The 27,961-nt window shown below is 43.3% G+C and overlaps 2 protein-coding genes across 14 annotated transcripts in view; one reads left to right on the top strand and one right to left on the bottom strand.

Annotated features, from left to right (window-relative positions):
• The window catches only part of BPTF (bromodomain PHD finger transcription factor), a 148,046-nt gene extending 132,998 nt beyond the window's left edge, over nt 1-15,048 (top strand). For 12 of the 13 annotated variants that reach the window (XM_042915788.1, XM_042915785.1, XM_042915784.1 and 9 more), the window contains 2 exons: nt 5,000-5,186; nt 10,506-15,048. In XM_042915788.1, the coding sequence (XP_042771722.1) occupies nt 5,000-5,186; nt 10,506-10,542 (224 nt within the window). In that variant the 3' untranslated portion in view covers nt 10,543-15,048. Of the gene's footprint in view, nt 1-4,999; nt 5,187-9,658 lie in introns of all 13 variants that reach the window. The other variant, XM_042915781.1, reaches the window with a different exon arrangement.
• A 593-nt stretch (nt 15,049-15,641) lies between these two features.
• Nucleotides 15,642-21,272, bottom strand: CE1H17orf58 (chromosome E1 C17orf58 homolog). Its single transcript, XM_042915777.1, has 4 exons — nt 20,987-21,272; nt 18,032-18,586; nt 17,597-17,788; nt 15,642-16,625 (listed from the first exon to the last, which is right to left on the bottom strand). Exons 1-4 carry the CDS (start codon nt 21,060-21,062, stop codon nt 16,435-16,437), a joined length of 1,014 nt encoding a protein of 337 aa, XP_042771711.1. The 5' UTR covers nt 21,063-21,272; the 3' UTR covers nt 15,642-16,434.
• Nucleotides 21,273-27,961: the final 6,689 nt, after the last annotated feature.

The following is a 27,961-nucleotide window of genomic DNA, read 5'->3' as shown; positions in this document are numbered from 1 at the left end:
TATTTTTGAGAGAGAGCGACAGAGCACACACATGCAGGAGCAGGGGAGGGGCAGAGAGAGAGAGGTGGAGAGAGAGAGACAGAGAGAGAATCCCAAGCAGGCTCCCGCACTGTCAGCACAGAGCCTGACATGGGGCTCAAACCCACAAACTGTGAAATCATGACCTGAGCTGAAATCAAGAGTCGGACGCTTCACCGACTGAGCCACCCAGGCGCTCTGATAATTCTCCTTCTTAACATAACACAATTATAAGAAAACTAGGAAATAAACAAAGTAGGAAAAGATAGAACGCACCTGGATCTTTTCCTCACTGAATCCCATTTTGGAGTGCATGCATGTGCATGTGTGTGTATGTGTGAAAATTGAGATCATATCATCTTGTTTGAGGGGCGCCTGGCTGGCCCGGTAGGGGAAGCATGCGCCTTTGATCTCAGGGTCATGAGTTTAAGCCCCACGTTGGGTGCAGAGATTACTAAAAAAAATTAAAACTTAAAAATAAGTAAATAAATAAATATTGTCCTCTGTTTGACAAACACGTCACTGTGCCGTTAATCTTCAATAACATGATTTCGAGGACTTTCTGTAGTCTGTGAATTGAATATACTTTAACTTATTTAACCAAAATTCTTTTCTTAAAGAGCTGGATTGTTTTCTGGGTTTTTTTTTCCCCCCTTCATCTTTATTAACCATCAAGATAAACATTCTCTTGTGATTTGGTATATACATGGAGATAATATAGATCTCCAAGACATATACTCTTGAAAGAAAAATAAAAGTTACAGAAAAATACCTAGGTTTTAAGCAGCAAACAATTATATACTTTGTAAGGGCACATAAGTGTGTTTAGAAATGCATAAACATGTCTGCGAAGATACAGGCTAAATTGAAAATAGCTTGGGGCGCCTGGGTGGCTTAGTCGGTTAAGCGTCCGACTTCAGCTCAGGTCATGATCTCGTGGTTCATGAGTTCAAGCCCTGCATCGGGCTCTGTGCTGACAGCTCGGAGCCTGGAGCCTGATTCAGATTCTGTGTCTCCCTCTCCCTCTCTCTGCCCCTCCCCCACTCATACTCAGTCTCTCTCTGTCCCTGTCAAAAATAAATAAACATTAAAAAATTTTTTTTAAATAAATTAATTAAAAATAGTTTATTTTCAGAGAAGGAGGGAACCAATAAGATCAGCAGCTCTAATAAATTTTTTTAAACAGAAATAGGGTTATATGAATGAATCCTGTTTTATAACATACTTTATAAATTTATCAGTACCTTTTTCACATGAGCTATAGTATAGACCTACATCGTTTTTCATTGTATGCAATTAAGATACTGTATTTAATCACCTCTCTATTAATGGGGTTTTCAGTTGTGTGCAGTTTTTGCTGTTATAAACAACACTTCTGTGAATATCTTCTTTCATGCATTTGCCTGCACTTGTTTGTTTTCTGAGGAGAAATTCCTAGAATTAGCATTTCTGGGTCAAATGGTATTTATACTCCGTACGTTTTTGATAGGTATTTTTGAATTGCACTTCAGCACATTGAACCCGTTTCTAATAATAATGTATGACTGTATCCTTCTCTCTCCACTCTTGAAAACACTAAGTATTATCATGCTTTTGATAGGAAATATTTTCTGGAAAATAATTATTTCAAAATAATATGTTAGGTGTATAGATGTTACAGAGGTGCAGAGAGTAAAATTTGAAGTGTACTACCACTCTCGTTCTCTGTCTTGGAGTCATTGTTGAAAATAGGCTGATGTATTAATTTTAAATATCTGCCAATTTGGACAAAGAATGTGGTTCTTTGGCTTTGCATGACTTCAGTAATTAGTGTTGTGTACTTACCGTTTGAACTTGATGTGAGTTTCCTATTTATGTATTTTGCCCATACAGAATGTTTCTGGGATGTTCATATTGTTGTCAGTGTTCCTTAAGGGCTCTTTATATACCAGGGTCATGTTTCATACTGATGCACATGGGTGGCTCAGTCGGTTGAGCGTCCAACTCTTGATTTCGGCTTAGGTCGTGATCCTCACGGTTCATGGGATCGGGCCCTGTGTCAGCCTCCATGCTGACAGTGCAGGGCCTTCTTGGGATTCTCTCTCTTCCTCTCTGTCTGCCCCTCCCCACTCGCACTCACTCTGCCTCTCCCAAAAATAGTTTTTTAAAAGCTTCTTATTGATTTTTTTGGCATATGATCATTTTTAATGTTTTGGGATTTAAATCTATTAATCATTACGAATTTTGCCTCTGGAGTCATGCCTTTGGTCTTTTGCGCTTCCCCAGGTATATAAATACTCACATATATGTTCTCCTGGTACTTTCTTTTTAAAGGATATCTAATTAAGTTGGAATCACAAAACATCCAAGCACTATTCACATACATTATTAAAGTTAGCCAGACGGTAAGCACACAGAATTTAAGCGCAAGAATGATGTGTTGTGTCAGATGTTTACCCTCTTCTGTACAGCCTCCATACCCTGCACACAATAGACGTGCCCAAGTCTTGCTTGGGATTTCATGAGGCCGGAAGCATGTTTGCGGTTGTATTTTTCTGCTCCCTACAGACACTGCCAGAGACAGATGCGTGCGTGCACATATGTGGCAAAATATACATAACATAACTACCTAGTATGCACAATTCAGTGATTAATTACATTTATGATGTAGTCCTTTTAGCCCTCCTTATGGTTTTCATCGTTGTCCTTAAATTTTAATCCAGCTGGAATTACTTTGGCATTAGTGTGAAGAATTTTTTCTTCAGCTGTAGAGGCAATTGCCTCAACCCAGTTTCTTTCTTTTTTCTTTACTTTTCTTTTTCTTTTTCTTTTTTTTTTTTTTTTTTTTTGGTTTATTTATTTTTGAGAGAGAGCACGAATGGGGGAAGCCACAGAGAGGGAAACACAGAATCCAAAGCAGGCTCCAGACTCCTGAGCTGTCAGCACAGAGCCTGATACAGGGCCCAGACCCAGGAACTGGGAGATCATGACATGAACCAAAGTCAGATGCTCAACAGACTGAGCCACCCAGGCACCCCAGACCTTGTTTGGAAGATGACTACAATAAATGGAGGTGGGGAAATTGTAATAGGGAGAATCTGCCAACCAAAGATCTGTAGGCATCTCAAAGGCTAGGCAGAAAAGGGCTTTTCTTTTATAAGGAAGAGTAAACAAGGCTAGGAAGAATGGGATGTGGCAAGTAGCATGAATAATAGTGGTGTGGTTGGGGGCAGGCCCCCTGCATTAGCCTATTTCTAGGAGAGATTATGGAGGAAGGGCTGAGTCTGTTACAATGAGAGTAGGTCAAAGCTAAGGCTTCTGGAGGAAAGAGAGAAGTTTAGCTAAAGTATAGTCTAGTCACGTAGCAGGTATTTTGTCCAGATTGGTCAATGGCACCTATAGTTCAGCTAATCATTTATCACCTCAACCCAGTTTCTTAATGAATTTTCCTTCCTCGGCTTATTTGACATGACATCTTCGACATACATAAAATTCTTCTGCTGAAAATGATTAGGTCTATTCCTGTTTTGAATAGTTTTGTTAACGTTTGTGTCACCCTACATAATGCCACACTTTCCATTGCCACAGCTTTATAATATTTGTTTAATGTCTGATAGATTAAAATCTCTCCTTTTACTTTTATTTTTCAAATGTTTCTTAGATATTCTTGGGCTTTAAAATCATTTTCTCAAATTCTAAAATAATCACTGAAATTTAGTTTGAAATTGTATTATCTCTCAATCTGTCAAACCTAGATTGATATGAGATCACCAGCTTTTTATTCTCCCAGGTTTTTTTTTTCCTTTTTCTTTTTTATTTTTGTAATGTTTATTTATTTTTGAGAGAGAGAGAGCACAAGCAGGGGAGGGGCATAGAGAGAGAGAGGGAAACACAGAATCTGAAGCAGACTCCAGGCTCATAGCTGTCAGCACAGAGCCCAATGCGGGGCTCAAACCCACAAACCACGAGATCGTGACCTGAGCTAAAGTCAGACACTTAGCTGACTGAGCCACCCAGACGCCCCATATTCTCCCAGGTTTTTATGTGAGATCATATGTGGAATTTTCCTTCAAACACAACTTTCTCCCAGGACCTAATGTTATTTCAAAAGATTAAGCTCAGTATATTCCAAACAGTTACCTTTGTCCCAGTTGAATGATTTTAGTCCTCTCTGCATACTACCTGTAGTGTTAGATACTAATATTTTTATTCATATCAGCTAAGATTTTTCCCTTTAAGTGGACACTTTATATCCTTGCCACCTTAAGTGTTACATTAGTGTCACTTGGGGTGCCTGAGTGGCTCAGTTGGTTGATCGTCCGACTTCGGCTCAGGTCAAGATCTCGTGCATGAGTTCGAGCCCCACATCGGGCTCTGTGCTGACAGTTCAGAGCCTGGAGCCTGCTTCGGATTCTGTGTCTCCCTCTCTCTCTGCCCCTCCCCAGCTTGCACTCTTGTCTCTCTCTCCCTCAAAAATAAAGGAAACTATTACAAAAATTGTTAAAGTGTCACTTGCCACCAATATAAGGTAACAATAAAAATTAATAAAGAAAGCAAAATGATGGTATTAAAATCTAATACAGGTATCACAAAGCCCCAAAGATATTTCGGTCTTAATTTTGGATTGCCTCCTCTTTGTACATGTAATACACATAATTGTTTGCATGTAAAAATGTATTGTGCTTAGATGTGTATTGATCGTGTGGGTGTAGTTTCCTTTATTTCAACCCAACTGAATGAAGAGCTGTTCTCTCGTTAACTGAAATCAAAAGAACCTTCTTAATAGTAGCCAAGGTTTATATTTTAGACTCCCCCAATCAAAACCAAAATTGGAGAAGTGCTCCTTTTTTCTTCATGAATTGCTGAACAGTCCCCAGTGGCGAATCAGCTTGGTTTCAGGGGCTGCTGGGGCAGGAAACCTATATTCTTATTAGAGCTGTGGGCAGTATTCACATTAGAACTGCCTTAAAGCTTTAAAAATGTTCTGTTTTGTGTTTTCAAGACCTCGCCACCATGGAAGAAAGAGTACAAAGACGGTATTATGAAAAGCTGACGGAATTTGTGGCAGACATGACCAAAATTTTTGATAACTGTCGTTACTACAATCCTAGCGACTCGCCTTTTTACCAATGTGCAGAAGTTCTTGAATCATTCTTTGTACAGAAATTGAAAGGATTCAAGGCTAGCAGGTGAGCAGATGCGTTCCGTGTTCTGAATTAACCCAGTTCCTCCAGTTCTTCCTACTGTTTTTGTCTAGATCAGCCAGTGAGTGCAGTCTGTGATATAAATTTGAACCTTGAAATCAAGAATCGTTAAAAAAGAAAAAAAATCAAGACTCTAGCATTACAATACACTGCCAAGGACAAGAGGACAGACTCAGTAACGAGAAGTTGCTGAGTTTGTGATCTGCTGAAAAGTAAAGTTTTTGGTTTTTTTGTTTTGTTTTTTTTTTAATAAAAAAGCACTTATCAGATGCTTATAGAATGCAAGATGCTCTCTCAAATGCCACACGGAGCAGGGGCACCTGGCTGGCTCAGTCGAAAGAGCGTGCGACTCTTGATCTCGGGGCAGTGAGTTCAAGCCCCATGTTGGGTGTAGAGTTTACTTGATAAATAAATATATATTTATATTTAAATAAATATGTATTTATATTTAAAAAAGAAACATGCCATGGGGCACATAAAAATTTAGTAGCAAGACAGAGCTCTTGCCCTTACTGAGTTTACCAAAGCATAAAAATTACTGTTCTGTAGGGTAGAGTAAGGAGAAGACTAGGAAAGGGGATTTAAGCACTTTCTCCTTAATTTATGCTTGCTATATCTTTGAAATCATAAAATGTTTTATTTCTCTGGGTATCTTTCCTGTGAGCAAAACTAGACTTTAAGTCCACCGGCCTTTACTTTGAACCTCCGGTAACACAGAAGCAGTGAGCAACTTTGCATGGTGTTCAGATACAGCATCTTTGTGCCTTTTGTTTCTGAACCTCAGTCTCCCCTTCTCAAGCCCATGACTTTCTTCTTTCCAACAGGGCCCTGTTCTCTTTTCCTGTGATAACTTCCACCACTTTGTAGCCCTGATATTCACTACTCACCATCATCCCCCATCCACCAGCTTGCATGCTTGATCCTCCCTCGGTACTGGGACTGGGTAGATCTTGGCTGGTCTGGGGCCTGGGCATCTCTGTTATCTAGTGAACTCTGCATATCAAGGTGTAAGAATCAGTGCTGAGCTTAGTTATTTTCTTCTGAGGAAAATCCACAGGGTGTTGTCTCTCTCCTTGTCCTGCAGCAAGGTAGATCAAGAACTGCATTTTAAAATCCGTTTACATAAACTAAAAGTGAAGGACAAGCCTAGCCAAGGTGTCCCAGGGAATCAAAAGTATAGGCGAGGAAGGAAGGAAACCAGGTAGGTAGGCAGGCTCTAGACCAAGAACGAAGAGAGTTTACCGAATGTCTGAAACTCCCATTTATATCCTCTCCTATCTGTTAGCCCATTAGCCGTAGAACCTAAAGTGGGAGAGGACGACTTACTCAATATGGTAAAGTCCCTCGTAAAATAATAATGAAGGAATAAAAAGGGGTAAACTCAGAATATGAGAAGAATATGCTAGATGTTACTGATGAGGTCTCCACAGATTCTAGAAGACAGAAAGCAGATGAAAGGATCGTCTGACAAAGCCAGGGGTGCCACAGCCCGTTAGCCGGCTCTTCAGCAGAGGTGACCGCTTGCTGCCCAGTACACCTGCCGCAAGCCTCCAACACGAAGACTCCAAAATACAATAAAAGGCAAGAGAGGAGTTAAAGATCTGTATACGGGCCAGTCACCCTTTGTAACCTGTGTCCAGACAGCCCTGTGCGGGCAGCCCGAAGCACTGGAAGAACACGAGTTTCTTCCCTGGAGAAATGGAGTGAGCTTTCTGCAGAGAACTGGACGAGGCAGAAGAGAATTGGACTCGGAGTAAAGTCCCCCGACCTGAGGTTTGGTCGGGTCCACGGCCCCGTCGCTCTGGAGCTGTGGCCCTCGACTGGGATAATTTGCCCACCCCCACACTTCCCACGGGATGTTCAGCGATGCCTGGGGGCATTTTTGTCGGTCTCTCGGAGGTGGGAAGTAATGCTGACGAGATGCGACTAAACGTCCTCGTGCACCAGACCGCCCCCGCCCCCAACAAAGAATTATCCAGCCCCCAAATGTCAGCAGTGTTGGAATTAAGAAACCCTGATCGAAGGCAACACTTGCCAGTCAGCCTTACACAGGTACATAGGGCTCCGCAGGCACCTTTCTGGTCCTTCAACTTCCTCTCTTTCAGTGTGAACAGATAGCCAGGGATGACCAGATATGTAAGGAAAGCTTGCAGCGTAAAAGAGAAAGGTCAGGGTGTAGCAGAACAGATAAAAGAGAACTTAAAAAAAACAAACAAAAAACCAAGCCTCTAATCATGTCCCAAGAGAAATTTTATGAGATAGTGAATCTAGGGACACCTGGCTGGCTCAGTTGGTAGATCATGATCTTGGAGTCATGAGTTCCAGCCCCACGTTGCAAGTAGAGTTTACTTTAAAAAAAAAAAAAAAAAAGGATCTTGAATCTACAAAATGGCGAAAAGGATATTAGGAATAAAGAACAGTTAGAAGGAGTGGCTGGAAAAGAAACTAAACTTACTGTAAACAGTGAAAGTTAAAATCAAGGACTTTTTCAATGTAAAGCACAAAAAGACAAGTCGATGAAAAATGTGAAAGGAAGAAAATGCATTGTAGCATTTCCAGTACTCACTTAATGGAAATTCCAGAAAAGAAGAAGAGAGAAGACTGAGGAAAATAAATTATCAAAAGACTAATACAAGAAAAATTCCCTGAGCTGATGAGAGGCACGAGACTTCAAGTTCAAGCAGAACAGATTCATTCATTCATCAAATGGTTATTGAGACCCTGCTGTGCGTCAGATATTGAATCCCTCTGGGGCTTCATTCTTGTGGGGTGGGAGGGGTATGGAATGATAAGGACAGTTGGTAAACATATAAGCCAGCTGGACAAATGGGAAAAAGCCCATCCCACATATCCATCATTGTAAAATTTCCAGATGCCAAGGATAAAAGAAGTTTTTCTCAGCGTTTCTAAAGAAGATAAAACAGACAACCTATAAAGCAACAAGAATTAGACGGGTATCAGACTTTTCTCTGACAACATGGAACGCCGGAAGACTTTGGAGGAATACGTCTAAAAGTTTGAGGAAAAATGATTTTCAACCTACGATTCTGTGTCCAGCCAAACAATCAAGTGCAGGGGCAGAACAAATCCACTTTCAGTCACGGAAGGACTCATAAAGGGACTCCTTCCCGTGAATCCTTTCTTTGCAAGTTATTTTACGACGTGCACTAGCAAAATAACTCAAGAAAACAAAAGATCTTGGATCCAAGAAACAAGCGGTTCAGGAAAATAATATGAATCACTCTAACTCATGACGACGTTGGTACAGCAGGCTAATGCAGCAGGGAGTCCAAACTGGAGCAGGAGAATGGAGCATTCTCAAGAGGAAGGTGTCTGGCGGGAGAAATGGTTCATACATTAGATAATTACTAGTTTAAGAATGCAAGAGGGAAAAAATGGAAGGCAATTCAAGATCCCATGAAAACCATAAAGTCGTGTAGGAATGCTAAGAATGCCCTCTTAGCAAAGGAGTAGGTGGCACAAGGAGAAAAATATTTACATAGTTACAATAATGTAAACAGTGCGTTGATGTTCAGCTTTTAGAATCAACCTGTAGACAAAGCACATTTAGATTTAATTTAAAATTGGAAGTAAAAGTTGGATTCAAGAAGAGAGGTGGGAAAATGGTTATGTGAGCTTAGTTATCATTTGCCGTAGCAGGATTTAAGCAATATGAAGTTGCTTAAACGAGAAATAGCAGCATGAGAAATCTACCTGCCGACGAACTGCAGTTCAAAGTAATTGATCCTAGGGAGGCTTGGCTTCAGGTTGAGTAAATATTGGGATAAGAGGACCACAACTTAGTTTCAGTCTCTCCCTGCTTTTTTATTTGCACCTCTTGCAGTTATCCCTCCAGTTAAATTTCTATAGTTGCCCTTTTTTAATTGGAAAGGCTTTAGCCTTTGCTAGTAACTGTGAGGTGGAAACTGGGGGATTTGAATCCCACCCTGCTGCCATGCCAGGCTTGCAGGCAGAACCCAGAGGGGGAATGGTAGCAGCTGCCGATGAAGGAGGAGAAAGCATCTGCGGGCTTGTGGCGAAACAAAGAAATTGGGGAAAGGAGGGGGTCCAGGGGCTGGGTCCGCACAGTACAGGGGCCACTTACGAGAGCTTGTCACCCGTTTATTTTTTGCAGCTTTTTATTTTATTTGAGTTCACATAATCTTCATTAAGGAACGTGGGAGCAAATCGACAAGTTTGCTCAATTCTATAAGATGAAATGGGAGGAGATTTTAAGGAATTTTTTTGTTGCTTTCCAGATTTAAGGCATTTAAGAATGAAACCTACATGTAGCCATTCATTGAAATGGGATTGATTTATGGGTTTCCAGTATTTCCATTGCCATATTTTCCCCATTTTTAATTTATGATCTCTAGCATTGTTCGCACATTATTTTCATTACTGTGCTTTGTTACAATTCATCATTTATACCATCCATGTTCTTTCTTTTCTTACAGATTCTGATATCTTTAGTCTGAATTTTTAACTGGAATCAGAACTGGATGTTGGGGTCACTCTTTCTTTTATTGTTCCACGTGATTACCTAATTCAAAATTGCCCCCCCACAAAGTTCATACTAGTTAATTTAATGTTTTAATGTTAAAAATATATGTACAGTAGTAAATGGTTTATTCTAGCGGCCATGTTGAACAATGTACTTAAGAATTGTAAACTCCTGGAATGCTGTATTTATCCACACTGCTGCAGTAGACTGCACTCTGACTTAGTCCTGGCGGCTGTGCAGGAGTGTGGTTTTTACTAACGAAAGTTGTGAATAAAACTGTGAAACTAGAGAGGAGACTTTCTGGACTTCAATAGAAAAATGTGATTTTAATACTGCTATTTCTTTTTTTTTTTTAATATAATTTTTTCTTCATATTCCCCGAATCAATGTAAATAAGCATGTACGTACACACACACACACACACACACACACACACACACACACACACAGACACACACACACGCGCACACGCACACCTTTACCACAATGGTAATGCCTCTGTAAATGTTTCTATCTGTCCCATTGGCTAAAAATGTATAATCTTTATTAGATGAATATATATATATATATATTTTAATAATGGCTTTTTCCAGTGAACTATCATGTTTCAGTGTACAGTGAAAATTTCTATTGTAGGTTAACAGTTTCTTACTTGTTCTCATATATTTGCTTGCCAAGGGTAAATGAAAGAACATGGCTGCTTCTTCCCCCAGACAGACTGACCTTGGCATCCACATAAAGCATCATTGTTTTCAAAAATGAAGGGTGCTTAATTGTTCCCTTTTTTCTGTATTCTGTAGGTCTCATAACAACAAACTGCAGTCTACAGCTTCTTAAAGTTCAGCGTGTTAACCTAACATAAAACACAGCAAGAATCTGGTTGTCTGAACTATTTTAAATTAAGGAGCCAGATGTTTTTAGTCAGGTTATCCTGACAAGACTTGACCTAAACTTCGTTTTTATTGGTCATAACAGTCCAATTATATTCTTGGCCAATTTTGTCCAACGGACAAGGGAAAAGCAAAGTCAACGACACCATTATCTTGTCAAGATCAAATGGTTTTACTATTGTGGCAGAAGCGGGAAAACTTTGTTTATTGAGAAAAAAAAAAGAAAAAAGAAAGCAAGAAAAAAAGATAATATGGGGTCAAGTGTAACTCCATGGAAATGCCACGTCTGCTCTTCAGTGAAGAAGCTGGTTTAGTCTCACAGAAAACTTTTGACTGTATTTATTTATTGTTGCAAAAAAGACGCTTTTTTATTGCTGCCCTCATTTGTCAGCTAATTATTTTTTCTTATAAAATCCAGCCCCGGTTACATGTAATCCATTCTGTATCTTATCATGATTCCTGTAGGTAAAAGTACAAGACGACCTCTAGATGTCTTTTCTTTCTATGAAAGGAGCTGCTATGTACACATGTGCACACAGACACAGACACACACACACACACACACACACACACACAACTGGGAATCAACAATGAGTTTATTGTTCATGGTAGATAAAAATTAAGCTTGCATAAAGGTTGGGCTAAGTGGTCCTGGACTACAGACTCTGTTGCCTTGAATATAACAGTACAATTTGTCATTTACTCTGCACCAGGCTAAACTGAGTAAAATCTATTTGAAGGTATCTTGTTTGTAAACATTTGTCAGATTCTAATTTTTTTTCTTTTTGTATTAAAATTCAACTATGGATGTATATGAAACAAAATAAATGGAGATCATTTTTCTCCCACAGATGGTGTCTTTGAATGTGCGCTAATGATTCTCTGTAAGCCTTTGAGGGGAAAGGGAGGGCCGCAAGGTAAACAAAAGGCCGACGAACTTCATTGTACCTGAGTTTCTCCAGGGTGATAGTGGCCCTTCGTTTTAGAATTCCCAGCCCACTGTCACTACATCCAAGAAAAATCTTCAGGGGTGCTGATCCTGTTGTATCAATTGATCATACTAATGAAAGAGGTGATGTGGCAGAATACACATTGCCCTCATGTGTACGTTATATCATACCAGGCGAATCAGCAGTTACGGACAGCTACTTCTGTTTTATGAAGGGCGTTTTTTAGAGGACATGATCCATTTTGTATTTGTTGTTTATCGGTTGAGTTGTCTGGGTTTGGGGGGTTTTTCGTTTGTTTTTTTCCTCACAAAAAGTAGTGTGAGCAAGTATGGGAAAAGATGGAAACAACAGAGGAAGGTAGACTTTGCAGATTTTTCCTTTCGGGGTTCTACCCTTCCACGTTGTGTTACTGTGTTGTAATAATCGCTTCTGTAACATCTGCCGTAGGTGGTTTGTGGAGCTTTGCAAAAATTTTACTAGACTTTGCACTAATGCGCATTAGCTTTGTCCTACCAGTTTCTGGAATTTGTCTAATCATGTTTTTAAAGTTTCCTTCTGTTTAATATCACCCTGCTATGCAAAGCCTTTCCCAGACCTTAGTTTCTTAAAAGAAAGAGGTGGCTCCAGTTCCCAGTTCTTCCTTATTACAGACTCAGGTGTGCAGGTGTTCTGGGTTCATTTTATCCCAAGAAGCCCATTCCTTTTTGTACATACGGACGTCACTTAAAGCTCTGCTTACAAACTTAAGGAGACTAACTGCTCAATATGAAAACGTGGAAACAGTTTTTGCTTAAAATACTAACACGGAAGTAGTCAAATACAGGTTATTTTGTCCTTTTACTTTTCAAGAAAATGTTACCTGTTGTATGCACTGTGCTGATGCAAGAGTCCTACAGTTTAATGAATTATAAAATTATTCTGCATCTCATCACGTCACAGTATTTCTGTACTATTTATTCATATATATATATATAGATAGATATAGATATATATGGGCTTAATCATTTAAAACTTGTTGCGGCAAGAACTTTCCTACCTGTAGGCAATAGATTGCTATGTTTTTAACAGATTGTGGCAAATTCTAAACAGCAATTCTTTTTGTACGTAATAGGACGTTTCATCCTAGAAAAATAAAGTAATGTTTTTGACATTGGATTTGGTGCAGTTTCTAATGAAACAGTGGTTGGTTGGTTGGTTGGTTGGTTGGTATATTTTCTGTAGCCATTGGCATTGCCAAATTGTACCAAAAAAAGGTAAATTTTATGGGGATCCTCAGACCAGGAAGTTGTTAGTTTCGTGTGTGCATTTAATAACAAAGCCTTTGGCAATTTCTGCCACCATATAAATAGGCATTTTATAGTTTTATCAACTTAACAGAGCTTCAGTCTTTCAAAAGGCATTTTTGAAAAACATACATTCTTATATAATGGATTTCACAAGCTGCTTTTCTACGAGTATTCTCTGACAGGCTCCTCCTATTCCATAAGATACACGTATTATAGCTGTTTTCCTTTCAATAGTCCGAGTAGTAGAATGCACATTTGTGATACGTGGTTAGGGTTTTTCTACTTCGTCTTGTAGATATATCGAATTTGCATCTAGTAGGTGTCCTTGGCCAAAAGTATTGGTGCTTGGGGGTCTCATCTGCCAAGTTCACAGTCCTTGAAAACATTTCATAATAGTATTTTCATAATATCGGTAAAGCTTTTTTCTCCCATCCAGATTCTGCAGGATTTGTATTTTAGCTAATGCCCTGCAATAGGTTAAGAAAAATTTTTTGTGAACTTTCAGAGCTATTTTCTAAAGTAAAACAATGCCTTTTTATATTTTGAATGGCCTGGAGTGTTAGAGACCCTGAGATTTTGCTGTTGTTTATAATCTACCTTCCCAGAATCTGTAAATCGATGTTCTTTCCCTCTTTGTATTCATCTTTGTGTGTTTCTGATATTAAAGGAGCCAGCCTCGTGGTGACCTTTTAAGTGTGCGTGGACGGGCTGAGCTAGACACAGCTGCGCGCGGTAGTGGCGGCCCCTGCTCTTTCCGTGATTGAGGGCGTTCCCGGGAGGCGTCCAGTTTAGTCCTGAATGTGAGAATGGCGCCACCTCATGGGCAAAGCAGTGTCTTATTAAGTGTTTGGAGGGGAAGAGCCAGCTGAGAAGTATTTTTAATAATACGAAGTATTCTGAGCGATACTTCTGGATAAACTACTGAGAAAGACGTTTCTTAGAAGATCACACCCCATTTGATCCAATTTGGACCAAATTCAACTAAAGAAAAGCTCTATTTTTTTGAATAATAAAGTCCCAGACTTGAAACGGGGATTGTAATTGCAATTGGTGGGCCAGTTTTTAGGTGTCTGCATATATGCTGTTTGATCCACCTTAAGAACGATTGAAGGAATTTAAACAAACAGTGCCAAATGATGTCTTTTAAAAACTTAAAAGTCAGTACCCAAAAGCATATATTTTTTTATAGACCTGAAAGCAAGACAAGTACTTTTTTTTTTTTCTTGAGTTCTAACAGCTTAATTCAAAGGAGGGATGGTACCGAGTTCCTCTCGAAGGCGATGGAGTGTTCTATTGAGAGACTACTGCCAGCGCACATAGCCTTTTAGTCTTTGGCGCACAAACACACGTGCTAAGGAAAATCTATCAGGACAAAAGGATTAGGAACTACAATGAATTTGCTACTTAAATTTTTCCATAAAATTACAGATTGTGGCCAATGAAATTCTTCTTAACCTTTTTTGCCCAACTTGGGATTCTCCGTCTTACCACCTCCTGTGCGCACCCCCCCCCCACCCGCCCACCACTGCTCTCACTGGAGCCTCACTTGTCTCTCTCGTTGCAACCTGGTCTTGAACGACGGCCATAACCCTGGGCAGCTCCTAAAAAGCTGGCCTGCTTGTGTTTGCCGGGACGTACGCACTAACCGTATGACCACGCGTCACAGAGATCACACAGTTCTGCCGTTTTGTGTGTTTCCAAAACTCCTCAGAAACTATCAGTCTAGTCAAACCCTAACCCTAACCCTCAGGCTTCTGTCAAAGTGATGTGTTCCCCTCCCTTTTAGGCCAAAGCTATTTATAGAAGAACCCTTGTAACTACTCTAACTTCCAACCATCCAGCCGATAATTTATCCGTTTGGCCGTTTTGCAATTTTCCCCACCGCGTTGGTCGAGATTACCAGTTAGCTTTTTCACGCTGAAAAATTCAGCTTTGGTTTTTGTGACTGGCGCAACTTATGTCTGTTAATCTTTATTCTTAAAAAAAAACAAAACAAAAACAAAAAAAACAGCCAGAAGCTCTTCAATTGCTGCTTACTCTACTGGCTGATAGCCGGTGTTACAATGCAATTGATCCGTTCCCAAGAAGCAATTCTACCATGATTTTTAGTAAGTTTTAGCAAGACTCACTTTTGGAAAATTCTCTAAAAAATCCCTGAATAACGCTTTACCACAGAATAGTCAGAACCTCTCCAATGTTATTTTATCCCTCAGCACCCCCCCCCCCCCCCCCCCCCCCCCGTTTGGGACACACCAGGTAATAGTATCTCCCACACAATCAGATGTTACATCTTAACGCTACTGCTGCTAACTTCCTTGTGGATGCTCTATCGTCCTGGCCTCAACATCCTTCATGTATACAGTGCTTCCATGTGCCATCAAGACTGTCTAAAGACACATCTTGAGCTCCCGGAGCGCATCTCCTTTAGGACCACATAGGCTGGTTTTTTTTCCCTTCAGCTCAGTTCCTGTTTCTCTTCCCTCATGCAACCATGGCTTCAACCATGGATTATCCGTGTCTCTATCCACAGGTTTCAAATTAACTGATGTGCAGCTTGGTCTTCTGAAAAAAACTTGTTAATGTCTTTGTGGACTCCAGTATAAAATCGATATTAAATACAGCTAGTGATTCGACCTTTTGCAAACCAACCGGCAAGTGTTTAAAATTCACTTATTTGCAAGCTGTCATTGACTATTGGTTCCAGGGTTTTTGGAGTAAGTTCGAGAAGGGCTTTTTCCTAAAACTTTAGAGCTCAGTGAGGCTAAAAAAAAAAAAAAAAAACCAAACAAACAAAACAGGTGCATCCAAGATCTGATTTCAAGGCAAGATTTACTACTTGACAAACACAAACATGATACTTGGTCTTAACAGAAAAATGACATCAGATACGCCCAGAACATGTCTAGCATTGGGATAGACATTGTGTTGCCAGTTTGGCACACAACATATGTTTTAGGAGCAGGGAGGCATGAAAACAAACTATTTCTTACATTTTGGTACATCAGGAACACTTGTTTGAATAATATTCTGCTTGAATTAAGCCCGTTAGTACTTTTTAAGTGTAAAACTTTAATACTTGTCTTGAGCTCTGACCCTAGTGTTTGATCTAAATGACATTTCATATATGTCTTCTGACTAGTGCACTTACTGTTATGTACAGAATTTAAAATGTGATGGTTTTAGTATGAAATTTGGTTTGATACGCGATATAACCTATTCAAAGTTGTATATTTAAAATCAAGGAAATGTTTTTTTGTGAACTATTTCTACTGAAGAATGTATTTAAATTAAAATAATTAAAAATAAACACCATGAAGCAGTGATCTGTTAACTGGACAGGTCAGTTATCTGAGCCGTGTGAGTAAGTGCCCCTAGAGTTGAATAACTTTGCCAGGCAGCTCAGAAGCATACCACGGAAGAAGCATTTTGTAAATAAGAAAGTGGCAATTTCAGGATTCGAGCTGGAACTACGCGATCACTTCCCGAAGGAGCTGTGTGCCCCACTCCACAGGAAGACCCCATTACACGAAGACAGACCTTGCCTGTCTCGTTGCTGACAGCCAAGTCTCTTATGATCCAGAAGTGCAAGGACAGTAGTACATTTCAAACACACTGGGTGTGAATTGCACCTTGAACTTGCCCATCCCTTTTTCGGTTAAATCTCTTCACATAGCTGCTGCTGCTCCTGAGCAGGCCATCTCCTGGCCTGAGCCGTCCTCTCAGGACCTGAAGGAGAGCTGTAGGGAGCTGCCGTCTCTTATGGTAGATGTGACCCATCACAATATACCTGCTGCCTAAAAAAAAAAGTAACCAAAATGTAAATTCACAGTGTCTTTTAAAAGCCAAGGAACAGAAAATGTTGAGACTGTCAAGAAATGCCTAAGCTTGGGGCACCTGGCTGGCTCATTCGGTGGAGCGTGCAACTCCTGATCTTTGGGGTTGTGGGTTCAAACCCCATGTTGGGCATAGACATTACTCTAAAATCTTTTTTCATGATTATTTTTATTTTAGTGAGAGAAGAGCACCCGTGAGCCGGGGGGGGCGGGGGGGGATATCTCAAGCAGGCTGCATGCTCAGCGCAGAGCTGGAAGCAGGGCTCAATCCCAGGACCCTGGGATCAGGACCTAAACCAAAATCAAATCAGACACTCAAGGGACTGAGCCACCCGGGGGGCCCCCAAAATAAAATCCTTTAAAAAAAAAAAAAAAAAAAAGCCTAAGCTTGAATCTATTATCTTGCTGCATATGTTGATTCTCAGACATTTCACCCTCAAACAACAGGTGGAAACAGTCTGGTGACCTTTTAGAAGATAACCAGATAATCAGCCTGTAACCTGCCAACACGACAAAACAAAGGTCTTAATCACAATCAGGAGGATTTTCCAGAGCACACCTCTAGGAAGATGTGAGAGTGGGTATTTCCTACCCCCCATCCTCCAAAAAAAGACTTTTCTAAACTTTTCCGAAAAGCCTCTTAGGCATCCCTCTGGCAACGCTGTTTCATCACTCCATTTGTCAACAAAAAAATCTGAGTGCCCGCTTTGTGCCAAAACACGCCGTTCCCACCTTTAAACCTGAAGCACGGGGGAGGCTGGTGGAGCTGAAATCGGAGTGACCGAAATATATACCTGTCGTCTGCAAACTATTCATTTTCGAGTACTCTCCCCCACCCACCGGTACTGGGGTGACCGACAGACGAGGCTGTGGCACCCAAGCTACAATGGTGACAAAGTCCGTATAGAAAGTGGTCAGATCAGTTTCAATACCAGGTTTAAATTCTGGACATGGCTTATTGCAGTTGGAGGAGTCTAGGGCTAAAATGTGGACTCGGAAGAAAAACCCGTCCGGAGTGATGTACAGGCGGTTCATCTTGTACAGCCCGTCCCGGTCCACCAGAAGAGTCACCAGCCGGATCCCTGTGCCGAGCACGTCCACGTCATGCACGATTCCGTTCACTGCTGCTTTCAAAAAACAAAGAGTTTGGAGAAACGCATTTCCTCTCTTTCCCCAGTGAGTTTTGCACACACCACGAAATAGTCCACACGGGTCTGAGGACTGCAGGATCGAGTGGGTGGGTTTCTCCAGGGTCTGCCCTTAGGGGAGTCCGCGAGCACAGCCCGGCACTCTGGGTTCGGAGAGGCTCGCCTCGCGGCCAGGGCTCTGCAGCCCGGACCCGGGAGGAGCTGCGGGGCGGGGCTCACCGAATTCGCTCGCGCAGTAGGACTCGCGCTCGTCCAGGTCCGTCCTGCAAGCGCGCTCGCAGGGCTCGGTGCCGGGTCCCGCGTCCCTCCGCGGCAGGCTGAGGCGCGGCGGCGGCGGCGGCGCGGGCGCGGGCGCGGGCCCCGGCCCCGGGGGCGGCGCGGCGGCGCGCGGCCGGTTGGGGTGGGCGGGGCCGGCGGGATCCTCGGCGGCGCGCGCGGGCGGCCGCGCGGCCGGGAAGCGCAGGGCCCGGGAGCGCGCGCGCCGCGGGGAGTCTTCCAGCGCGGGCACGCGGCGCGGCGAGGCGCGGTTCTCGGCCTGCGCGAGGCGCGGGCTCGGCGGGCCGGCGGGCGCGCGCGCGGCCTCCCGGAAGCCGGCCCGGTTCTCGGCGGGCGGCGGGGGCTTCCGGCGTCGCGGGTCGGACCAAGCGCGGGGAGCGGCCTCGGCTGCGCGCGGCCGCCGCGGGGCCTCGGGAACCGGCTGCGCCCGGGGCCCCGGCGTCTCCTCCGCGCTCGGGCCGCCGCCGGGGTCGGGCTTCCTGTTGTGGGGCGGCGAGGCTGTAGGGGAAAAAGAGGAGAGGCCGGGGAGGCCGTCAGGGGAGGAGAGGCCGGAAGGGGAGAGGAGACTCTGTGGGAAGGGGAGGAGAGGCCGAGTGGGGACGGGAGGGGAGGAGGGGCCGAGAGGGGAGGGAGACCCAGCGGGAAGGGTTGGGGAGGCCGAGTGGGGAGGCCGGGGAGGTTGAGGGAGGTGGGAAGGCGGGCTGAGCCGACGAGGCTGCGGAGGGGAGGCGAGGCCGATGGCGGGGGCGGGGGTGGGGGAGAAAGGGCCCTGGGGGGGGGGGGGGAGATGGGGGATCGTAGAAACTTAGCAGGCACCTGCGAGAGGAGCGATGGGGAGGCCGGGAGCCCTGGAAGTGAAGGACAGGGAACGCGAGGGGGAGACGAAGGCGCCCCTGTGATGAGGGGAGGGAAGCCTCCCCAGCTTCAGGTCCGAGCGGAGCACGGGTTTCCTAGGCCCCGCAGGAAGACCGAGGTGAGGGTCTTGCCCTCTGAGACCGAGGCCAACCAAGGAAGAAGTTCTCACCACATGGGAACATTGCATTTTGTTAGGGAACCTTTTCAAATCTATAGCTTTCAAAATTGCACCAACCTATCTGTTCTAAGGACTAAACACAACTGACGGCTGTGGTTAACAAACTCTTTTTGCCGTTTCATATATATATATATATATATATATATATATATATATATATATATATATATATATATATGTAAACATCCGCCTTTTTGCTATGTACAGTTTGTTGAGAAAGTACCAAGAGCAAACCCCAGGGGGAAAGGTCTCATATTACAGGTTCTCCTAATTGAGCGCCCCTGACAACAGAACTATTTGGTTTTCCCATCCGTGTTTACACTGTCATCTTGGTCTCTGTGAGTGGATTTTTATCTGGCTTCTTGGACACCACATACTAGTAAACCACAGCTACGAAAGATTTTTAAAGCATGGCTGGGAGGCAGAGGTCCCTGGTTAAGTATAAAAGCACACACACATCACTTACATTCCCCCCCCCCCACCTCCCCGCCCTGCCCTTGGTGGAGGAAAACCAACAAACAAAAAAATATCTTAAATGATTATGGCATGAGAACAAATTTTTAGAATTATTAATGATTTCCCCCAGCTCTGCAGACAGGTTAGTGAGCAAACTTCAGCCAGCCTGGGAGCTGGGCAACCTTCCATGCCCAGTTACACAATATCACCTCCCCGTTTGCCTGGGTCCCAGTGCCCCTCCAAAGGAGGCACAGGAACCGGTCTTTATTTTTCTTTTTCAGTTGTTTCAACGGCTGTTTTTTGGCATTTCTCTCCTCTTGCATTGAAGAGCTTGGTCTGCCGGTTCGCAGCTCTCGCAACACCTCATTTAAAGTGATTTATCTTGCCCAATTGACAATCTCCTTTAAAATCAGCTTTCACCCAGCAGTAATAGCTGGTTACAGTTCATGTTTTGCAGAGAGGTTGATTCTGACTCATTATGGTCAACGCTGTGCCATACACAGCTGAATAAAGTTCTGGTAGATATCCAATTCCTGACTGTCAACTGTTGACCTCTCAACTGCTTCCCCATTGATATCACCATCTGTTGTCATGGGAAAGATTGTCTGATATTTGGGTTAAATGCCACTGAAGTCATTCAATTTCCATGTGGAAAAATAACCCAAAGTAAATTGCCCCCGTGAGGTGCGGAAGCTATTTTTCCCAGAGATAGTGAATCGAAGAGAACATCCAAATAAGAGCAAAACAAAAACCTCTCCCTGCAGAGAACCCCTGTTTCATACCCTCAGTAACTTATTTTTCATCTCATGCATGAACTTGTGTGTGTGTGTGTGTGTGTGTGTGTGTGTGTGTGTGTGTGTGTGTGTGTTTTAAAGACTCAGGTATCCCTGGGCCATTCGTTGGGGCTGCAGTGAGAGGGGAGATATGCCCGATTTGGGCTCCCCGTCGCCCTCAGCCCCGGCGGGCGCACCCAGCGTCTCGGATCGCCCGCTGGACCCGGGCCCGGGCGCAGGGCGGACCCCGCGCTCCTCGGGGCGCCCGCCGCCCGCCGCGTCCTGCGAGCCCGGCCCGCACGGCGCCCGAAAGGCACGCCGCGACCCCTTTTGACACTTTCCCTCCTCTGCGATGGAGCAACTACTTAACATGCAAAGTTTTCTCCAGCCTGCCCGGCTCGCTCGAGATCATTTCAGTAGCTGAACTGGCTTCTTTCCGAAAAGGCTGCCAGGACACACAAAATCCTGGGGACACATTTTGCTCCTTTCGAACACGAACGCGGACCGGGAGTCCCCTCTCCTGCAAACTCTGACCCCTTTCTCGTCCCGCCCTTCAGCGCGCCCTCTCCCCAGTCCCCCCCACCCCCCACCCCACCCCTGCTCCTCTCCCAGGACTCAGCATTTCACCGATCTTACCTTTTCTCTCCGCCACTGGGGCTTCGGGAGATGATCCAACGATCAAACAGAGGAGCCAGAAAGCTCTAGCTGTCATTTTCGTAGACACGGTTCCCAGGCTCTAAAACTGAGCCTGGGCTTTTGCTCTTTCTCTCCCCCCACCCCTTCTCCACACCCCCACCCCCGTTCATGCTAATGAGGGGCAGCCTTTGGGGAAACGGGAATCACTCACTGAACAGACCATTGGAACAAAACCGAGCTGCAGGGATTTCTCCCACTTCCTAACGGGGGACGAGCACATGGCCTCTCAAAGTTGTCCCTGCGAATGTCCGTGGGCAGTGACAACATCAAATCCTAAACCTGAAACCCGTGTGGGTTTGCGGACTGGGGTGGGGGGTGGGGAGAGGGTGGGGTGGCAAGTGGAGGGAATAAGGGTGTTGAGGGGCTAAGGGACAGGGTGGGGGGAGAATGAGTGATAGGAAGTTTTTGCCAGATTAAGTCAACAAATAGGCAAATTAGTGCTGAAGACAACTTGGGCTTGTGGAAGGGATTCAAGATGACAGGGAAGAATTCATCCGGGAATGTGTCAGGGATTCTAAGAGGAACCAAACCTAGGTTTGCTTAAACTATTTTACTATATATGCCATTTTTATATTCTAGAACCAGAAGGAAAAACAGCCTTAAGCAAAATAGCTTTTCTTCTCCTTTCCTTTGCTTCCTTCCTTCCTTTCTTTTTTTCTTTCTCTCTCTCTCTCTCTCTCTCTCTCTCTCTTTTTTTTTTTTTTTCCTTCTCTCTCAATTGACATTGGTATCTCCTTGGCTAGATTCATCAAGCCCATGCTGAGTGCCTTTTACCCAACCAGGTGCTAGGAGATAAAAATGAGGAAAACACCTTCCCAGGTCTCTAACGATGGCTCCTCTCCCCGAGAAAGGTAGGTCGGTCTCTCTCTCTCTTTCTCTCTCTAAGAAAAATATACTCATTCACAGCTTAGGTCTGAATTCTCAGAACAGCTCCACATATCAGTCCTGAGCTAAGGACCCTCTTCCTCAGACTGAACAGAAATAGCATTCACCAAAGGGGGCGCTCCCCAAAGGGGGACCTTCCCCAAAGGGAAGCCTACAACCTTGCCACTGTGTATCTCATTCCAACGGCTTCAAATCCAAAAGGAAGGGGAAATGCACGGAGATGAATGCATTTCAACTGGAGCGTACGAGCCAGCAGTGAGATGTAGCCGCTAAAAGAAATAACAAACTTTTGCTGCACCCGTATCTCATGTCTCAAAAATAATAGTGCTCGCGGGCTGACCAGATTCAGGGGGGGATCACGTTTTCCAGAAAGACCCTGGGAGGCTGGGAGAACAACAGGGGAGTGAGAAGGCTTGATTCCACCACCAAGTGCCTTCACAGGAACTGAGGCTGAGCAGCCGAGGGGCACAAAAACATCTGTGATTTTTTTTGTGAAAGGACCAGTAGGTAAAAGTTGTAAGGTGACAGGCTTCATTCTAATTTAAGAAAAGATACCCTCAAGATCCTTGAGGATCAAAAGATCCTCAGGATCCCAACCAAGATCTCCTAGAAAGCAGACTGCTTTGAAGGGTTGTGGGACCACGGAGCCACGGGAGGCGTCCAAAGAGAATGTGATTCAAGGATACCGTAGAGCAGGGACACCTGGCTGGCTCAGTCAGCAGAGCACGCAAATCTTGATTTCCAGGTGTGAGTTTGAGCCCCATGTTGGGTGTAGAGATCACCAAAAATAAACTTTTTTTTTTTTTAAAGGGATACTGTGGAACAGTTTCCTGAATTCCGCGTATTGTGGTTTGAGGGAGACAGTGAGGTAAATACGTTCATCTAGAGAGGAGCTGGCCGGCCAGTCACAGGCTGACAATATGTTGGAGGGGATCACTATCTTCTGCCGTCCGATCCTCAACTTTCCTCAGCTTGAAACTCACTTATGTCAATGCATCAGATGTGTAGGACTGACTCCTATTAACCAAACTCATAAAAAGAAGATGTATAAACCAGAATGTCATTTACTAATTTGCAATGGAGAGGATACAGTAAAGAGGATTCAGAGATCTAATTATTAACCACAAGTTTTCTTGTTGAGCACAACACTGAAATGCAGCTCATGGTGGGCTAATCTTCCTCATTCGGGTTTTAGAGGGGTGAGTTCTCTATTTCCTCCAAAAGAGCAACTCTCTCCAGTTACTGCAAGGCCTGTGTATACCAGCGTCAAAGTCTCCAGCCTCTGGCCAGGACCGGATAAACACCGTGAAATTTGTGTTCTCGAGGTCCAGTTTACAGGTGTCCTCAGATCCCCCTTCTTTCACGTGTTCTTTCTTTAAGTCAAGTGGAATAAAATTAATTAGGCTTAAGCTTTCTCAGTTACAACCACATCTCAGACATACCTGCTTGCGTGAGATTATATTCAAGTCTCCCAGATCCAATTTGGGGTGTTCCCGAAACTCTTCTGTTGCAGGAATGTTGTGAATGCCCTGAAGCCCCACACCCTGAAATGTAGAGGCAGAGAGACCTGGCTGGCTGGCTCCCACGGGCTCCTAGAGGCTGCTGGGGTGGCACCAGCCTGGAAGAACTTGCCAGAGTCCAGGGTTGGGTCTGGGGCGGCATCTGACTCAGAAACCACACGAATGGTGCAGGGCACACAGAACTCAAAGAGACTGATCCGTGTAAGCCAGGATGCCACTTTATTAATTTCCAAGGACAAATCAACTCGGGCAGACACGCACTCTCATGTCAGCCTGGCTAGCATTGTCTTTCTATAAACAAGTCACATGAGAAGTCAAATTATCATCAGGGCGCTTGGTAATAGAAACCAGAACAGGGGGAGTTTGTCATAAGATTGGAATGTTTAACGGTATTGGGTTTTTTTGTAGCCTAATGTGTCCGTCTTCGTAATAGGTGCGTACACTTGTCAGGTGGCAGAGTCTAAGAGCCTAACTGCCTTTCTCTCCCCTGCCAATTTCAGGTATGTTTAGTGTATCTTTCCGCTTAGCAAATATTTATTGAGCGTCTACTGTGTGTTGTATAATAAAGAATTCATGCCAGGTTCCTGGCGTGGATCTTCTAAACCCCTTGGAATTTCCCAAGCGATAGAAGTGTCTTAGTTATTCATAAGCTTCCTGGAGCACACCTAAGTTTATCCTAATGAGGTGACTCTTGGAGGGCCCCTTGAGAGCTCCAGGATGGGAGCTGTCACCAGCTTTCACCAGAAAGGCCAATCCTGCCATTAGAGGGTCAGGATTTTGAGCCAGCCTGACCTCCAAGGGAGGGAAGAGAGGCTACAGATTGGGTTCAGTTCGATGACCAATGATTTATTCCACCCAGCCTGTTTAATGAGACCCCAAAGAAAATCCATTGGAGCTTCCTGGTTGGTGACCACACCCATGTGCCGGGAGGGTGACACTCCCTAATCCGTGGAAAGAGAACACTGAAGCTATGCATGTGGGACCCTTCCAGGTCTCACCCTCTGTGTCTCGTCATTTAGCTGGTCCTGATTTGTACCCTGTATAATAAAATTGCAGTCATAAGTACAGTGCTTTCCTGAGTTCTGCGAGTTGTAGAAAACGATCGCACCTGAGGGAGAGCATGAGCGCCCCTAGATCTGTAGCCAGTTGGTCTGAATTAGGAGCCGTCTTGCTGTGGACCGTGCCCTTTAAATAGTGGGGTCTGCACTAACTCTGGGTGGTCAGTGCCGGAATCGAATTACAGACCACTGGTTGTTATCAAAATACTTTGTTCCAGGCACTGTTTTAGAAGCCAGAAATACCAGTCATAATCATTCTTCAAAAAGAGTACATACAATATTTGCTTTAGTTTCCATTAGGTAAATTACGGTCATGTTCTAGTTCTTTGATTTCAGGACCATCTTGTTGGAGACCGGGGTCTCCCCAGATTCGTCAGATTTTCAAAGACAACTCATAGGTTTACTCCCCCCGGGGATTAGGCTAGGTCCTGGGATATTAGGGCATAAATCCTCCCTTCACATGGCAAACAGGCGCTTGTGGAAAAATAACATTCAATTATAGTGTTAAATGCAATATTAAAAAGCTGTACCCGTTAGAGAGAAAGGAGTGGTTGACAATGTGGAGGGCAAGTTAGGGTGGCTGGGGACACCACATAAACTCTGGTTTGAAGAATGACTGGTTGGGGGTGGGGCGCCTGGGTGGCTCAGCCCGTTAAGTGTCTGACTCCCGATTTCGGCTCAGGTCATGATCTTGCGGTTCGTGAGTTTGAGCCCCGTGTCGGGCTCTGTGCTGACAGCTCGGAGCCTGGAACCTGTTTCGGATTCTGTGTCTCCCTCTCTCTCTGCCCTTTCCCTGCTTGGGCTCTGTCTCTCTGTCTTTCTGTCTCTCTCTCTCTCTCAAAAATAAACAAACATGAAAAAAAAAAAGATTTTTTTATTTTCAGGGCACCTGAGTGACTCAGTTGGTTAAGTGTTCGACTCTTGATAACTGGGTCAGGTCATGACCTCATGGTCATAAGATCAAGCCCTGCATCAGGCTCTGAGCTGAGCCTGGAGCCTGCTTGGGACTCTCTTTCCCTCTCTCTGTCCCTCCTCCCCTCAAAATAAATAAATAAACTAAAAAAAAAAAATATGTTTTTATTTTCAATTTTATTTTGTTTTGAGAAGGCTCCATGCCCAATGGGGGGTCGAACTCATGACCCTGAGATCAAGAGTCACATGCTCCGCCCATTGAGCCAGCCAGGCACCACTAAAGATTTTTAAAGAATGTCTACACCCAACGTGGGGCTCAAACTCACAACTCCAGGATCAAAAGTTACATGTTCTTCCAACTGAGCCAGCCAGGTGCCCCCATGGTCATTTTTAATGACTGAATTCCTAGGCATTGTATTGTTGAGTCGAAAGATACGATGATTTCAATATTTTTGCCACATATTGCTGAAATGTTCCCCAAAAATGTTGCACCACTTTACGCTGACCGACAATCAGGGTAGGTAGGTAATAATGCCTATTTCTCCTCATTGGGACATCAAATCACCATTATTTGATATCCTTGCTGTTTTATTTTTATTTTTATTTTTTTTAAATTTTTTTTACATTTATTTATTTTTGAGAGACAGAGTGAGACAAAGTGAGAATGGGGGAGAGGCAGAGAGAGAGGGAGACACAGGATCAGAAGCAGGCTCCAAGCTCTGGGCTGTCAGCACAGAGCCTGATATGGGGCACGAACCCACAGACCATGAGATCATGACCTGAGTCAAAGTCAGACGCTCAACCGACTGAGCCACCCAGGCGCCCCTCCTTGCTGTTTTAAAGAGTTGTTTTTTAAAGGGCTTCTTTCTGGGGCCCCTGGCTGGCTCGGTTGGTATGGCATGTGACTCTTGATCTCGGGGTTGTGACTTTGACCCCGTGTTGGGTATAGAGATTACTTAAAAGTAACACCTTTAAAAATAAAAAAACAAATAAAAAGGTTTCTTTTTGTTTTAATTTGTATTCCTTTGAGTGCTGGTGATATTGTATATCTTTTCATGGATTTATGGGCCATTTGGATTTCTTCTTTGATTAAGTGCCTGTTCTTATTATTTGCCTATTTATTAGGATTTCTTTTATGATTTTTAAGAGCTATTTCTAGCCCAAGAATTTTAACCCTTTGTCCATTATATATATATTGCAAATATTTCTTCACAGAATTTTCGTGATTTCTAACCTGTTAGCAATTTTTTTGCCATCAAACTTTTAAATTTTGTACGGTAAAATACATCGGTCTTTTGTTTAACGATGTCCCTAGTGTCTTTTGTATCATACTTAGACTTAGGAAAAAAAAAAAAAAAATATATATATATATATATATATATATGTATGTTTTTTTCTAGTGCTTATAGTTAAATCTTGATTCCATCTGGAATTTATTTGGATATGTAGTATGAGGTAAGAATCTAATTTATTTTTTTCTAAAATAACTAGAAAGTTGTCTCACTCAATTGGCAAATAAATCCATCCTTTCCTAAATCTGAGATGTCACCTTTAACATAGAGAGTATTAACATCTAATAAATTTGAGTCTACTTCTAGATTTTCTACTCTGTTCTGTTACTCCCTCTATCTACTCTCATGCCTATATGCCCACATCAGGACATTGTTACAATATTATGATATTGTGATATTATAACATGGTTTTCTTTTCAAAAATTGTCTATCACTGTGTTTTGTTTTCCAAATTGTACTCTGCTAAATTTTTAAAATTTTGTTGGATTTTTTCTGAATTTGCTTTAAATGGATAGATTCATTTGTAAAGGAAGTATAGGACAACTGTCCTATATTGTCTTTTGTCCATGAAAATGGCATATCTCTATATTTGAGCCTTTTTTCCCTCTGTTAGAACATTATCCTTTTCTTCTTCTGAGCTCTAAACATACCTTGTTAAATTTATTTCCTGGATATTTTGTATTTTTGATGTAATACGGAAAAGATCTTTTTGTCTTCTATATATTTTTTTAATGTTTATTTATTTTTGAGAGACAGAAAGAGTGTGAGTGGGGGAGGGGCAGGGAGAAAGGGAGACAGAATCCAGAGCAGGCTCCAGGCTCTGAGCTGTCGGCACAGAGCCCAACTCAGGGCTCGAGCCCATGAACTGTGAGATCATGACCTGAGCCAAAGTCAGACGCTTAACTGACTGAGCCACCCAGGCACCCCTGTCTTTTGTATTTTCTAACTAGTTTTGGTAGATGTATAGAAAAGCTACAATTTGTATACCCCTATATTTTGTATATCCCAATTTGTGTATAGCCAAAAATATTCCAAACTAGTCTCAACTGATTCCCTTGGGTTTTCCCAAAGAAACCATGTAATCTATAAAAAATATTTCGCCTCCTCTTCTCAAATTTTATGTAACTTTTTTATTGCATTAATGAGAACTTTCAAAACCTTGTTGAATACCATTGATCATAGTCCTCCTTTTTGTTCTACTGATATTCACCATGTCCAGGGGCACCTGGGTGGCTCAGTCGGTTAAGC

The sequence above is a fragment of the Panthera leo genome, chromosome E1 (genome assembly GCF_018350215.1).
Source record: "Panthera leo isolate Ple1 chromosome E1, P.leo_Ple1_pat1.1, whole genome shotgun sequence".
NCBI lineage: Eukaryota > Metazoa > Chordata > Mammalia > Carnivora > Felidae > Panthera > Panthera leo.
Note: the sequence above shows the minus strand (reverse complement) of the source record. Positions and strands in the feature narration are given on the sequence as shown.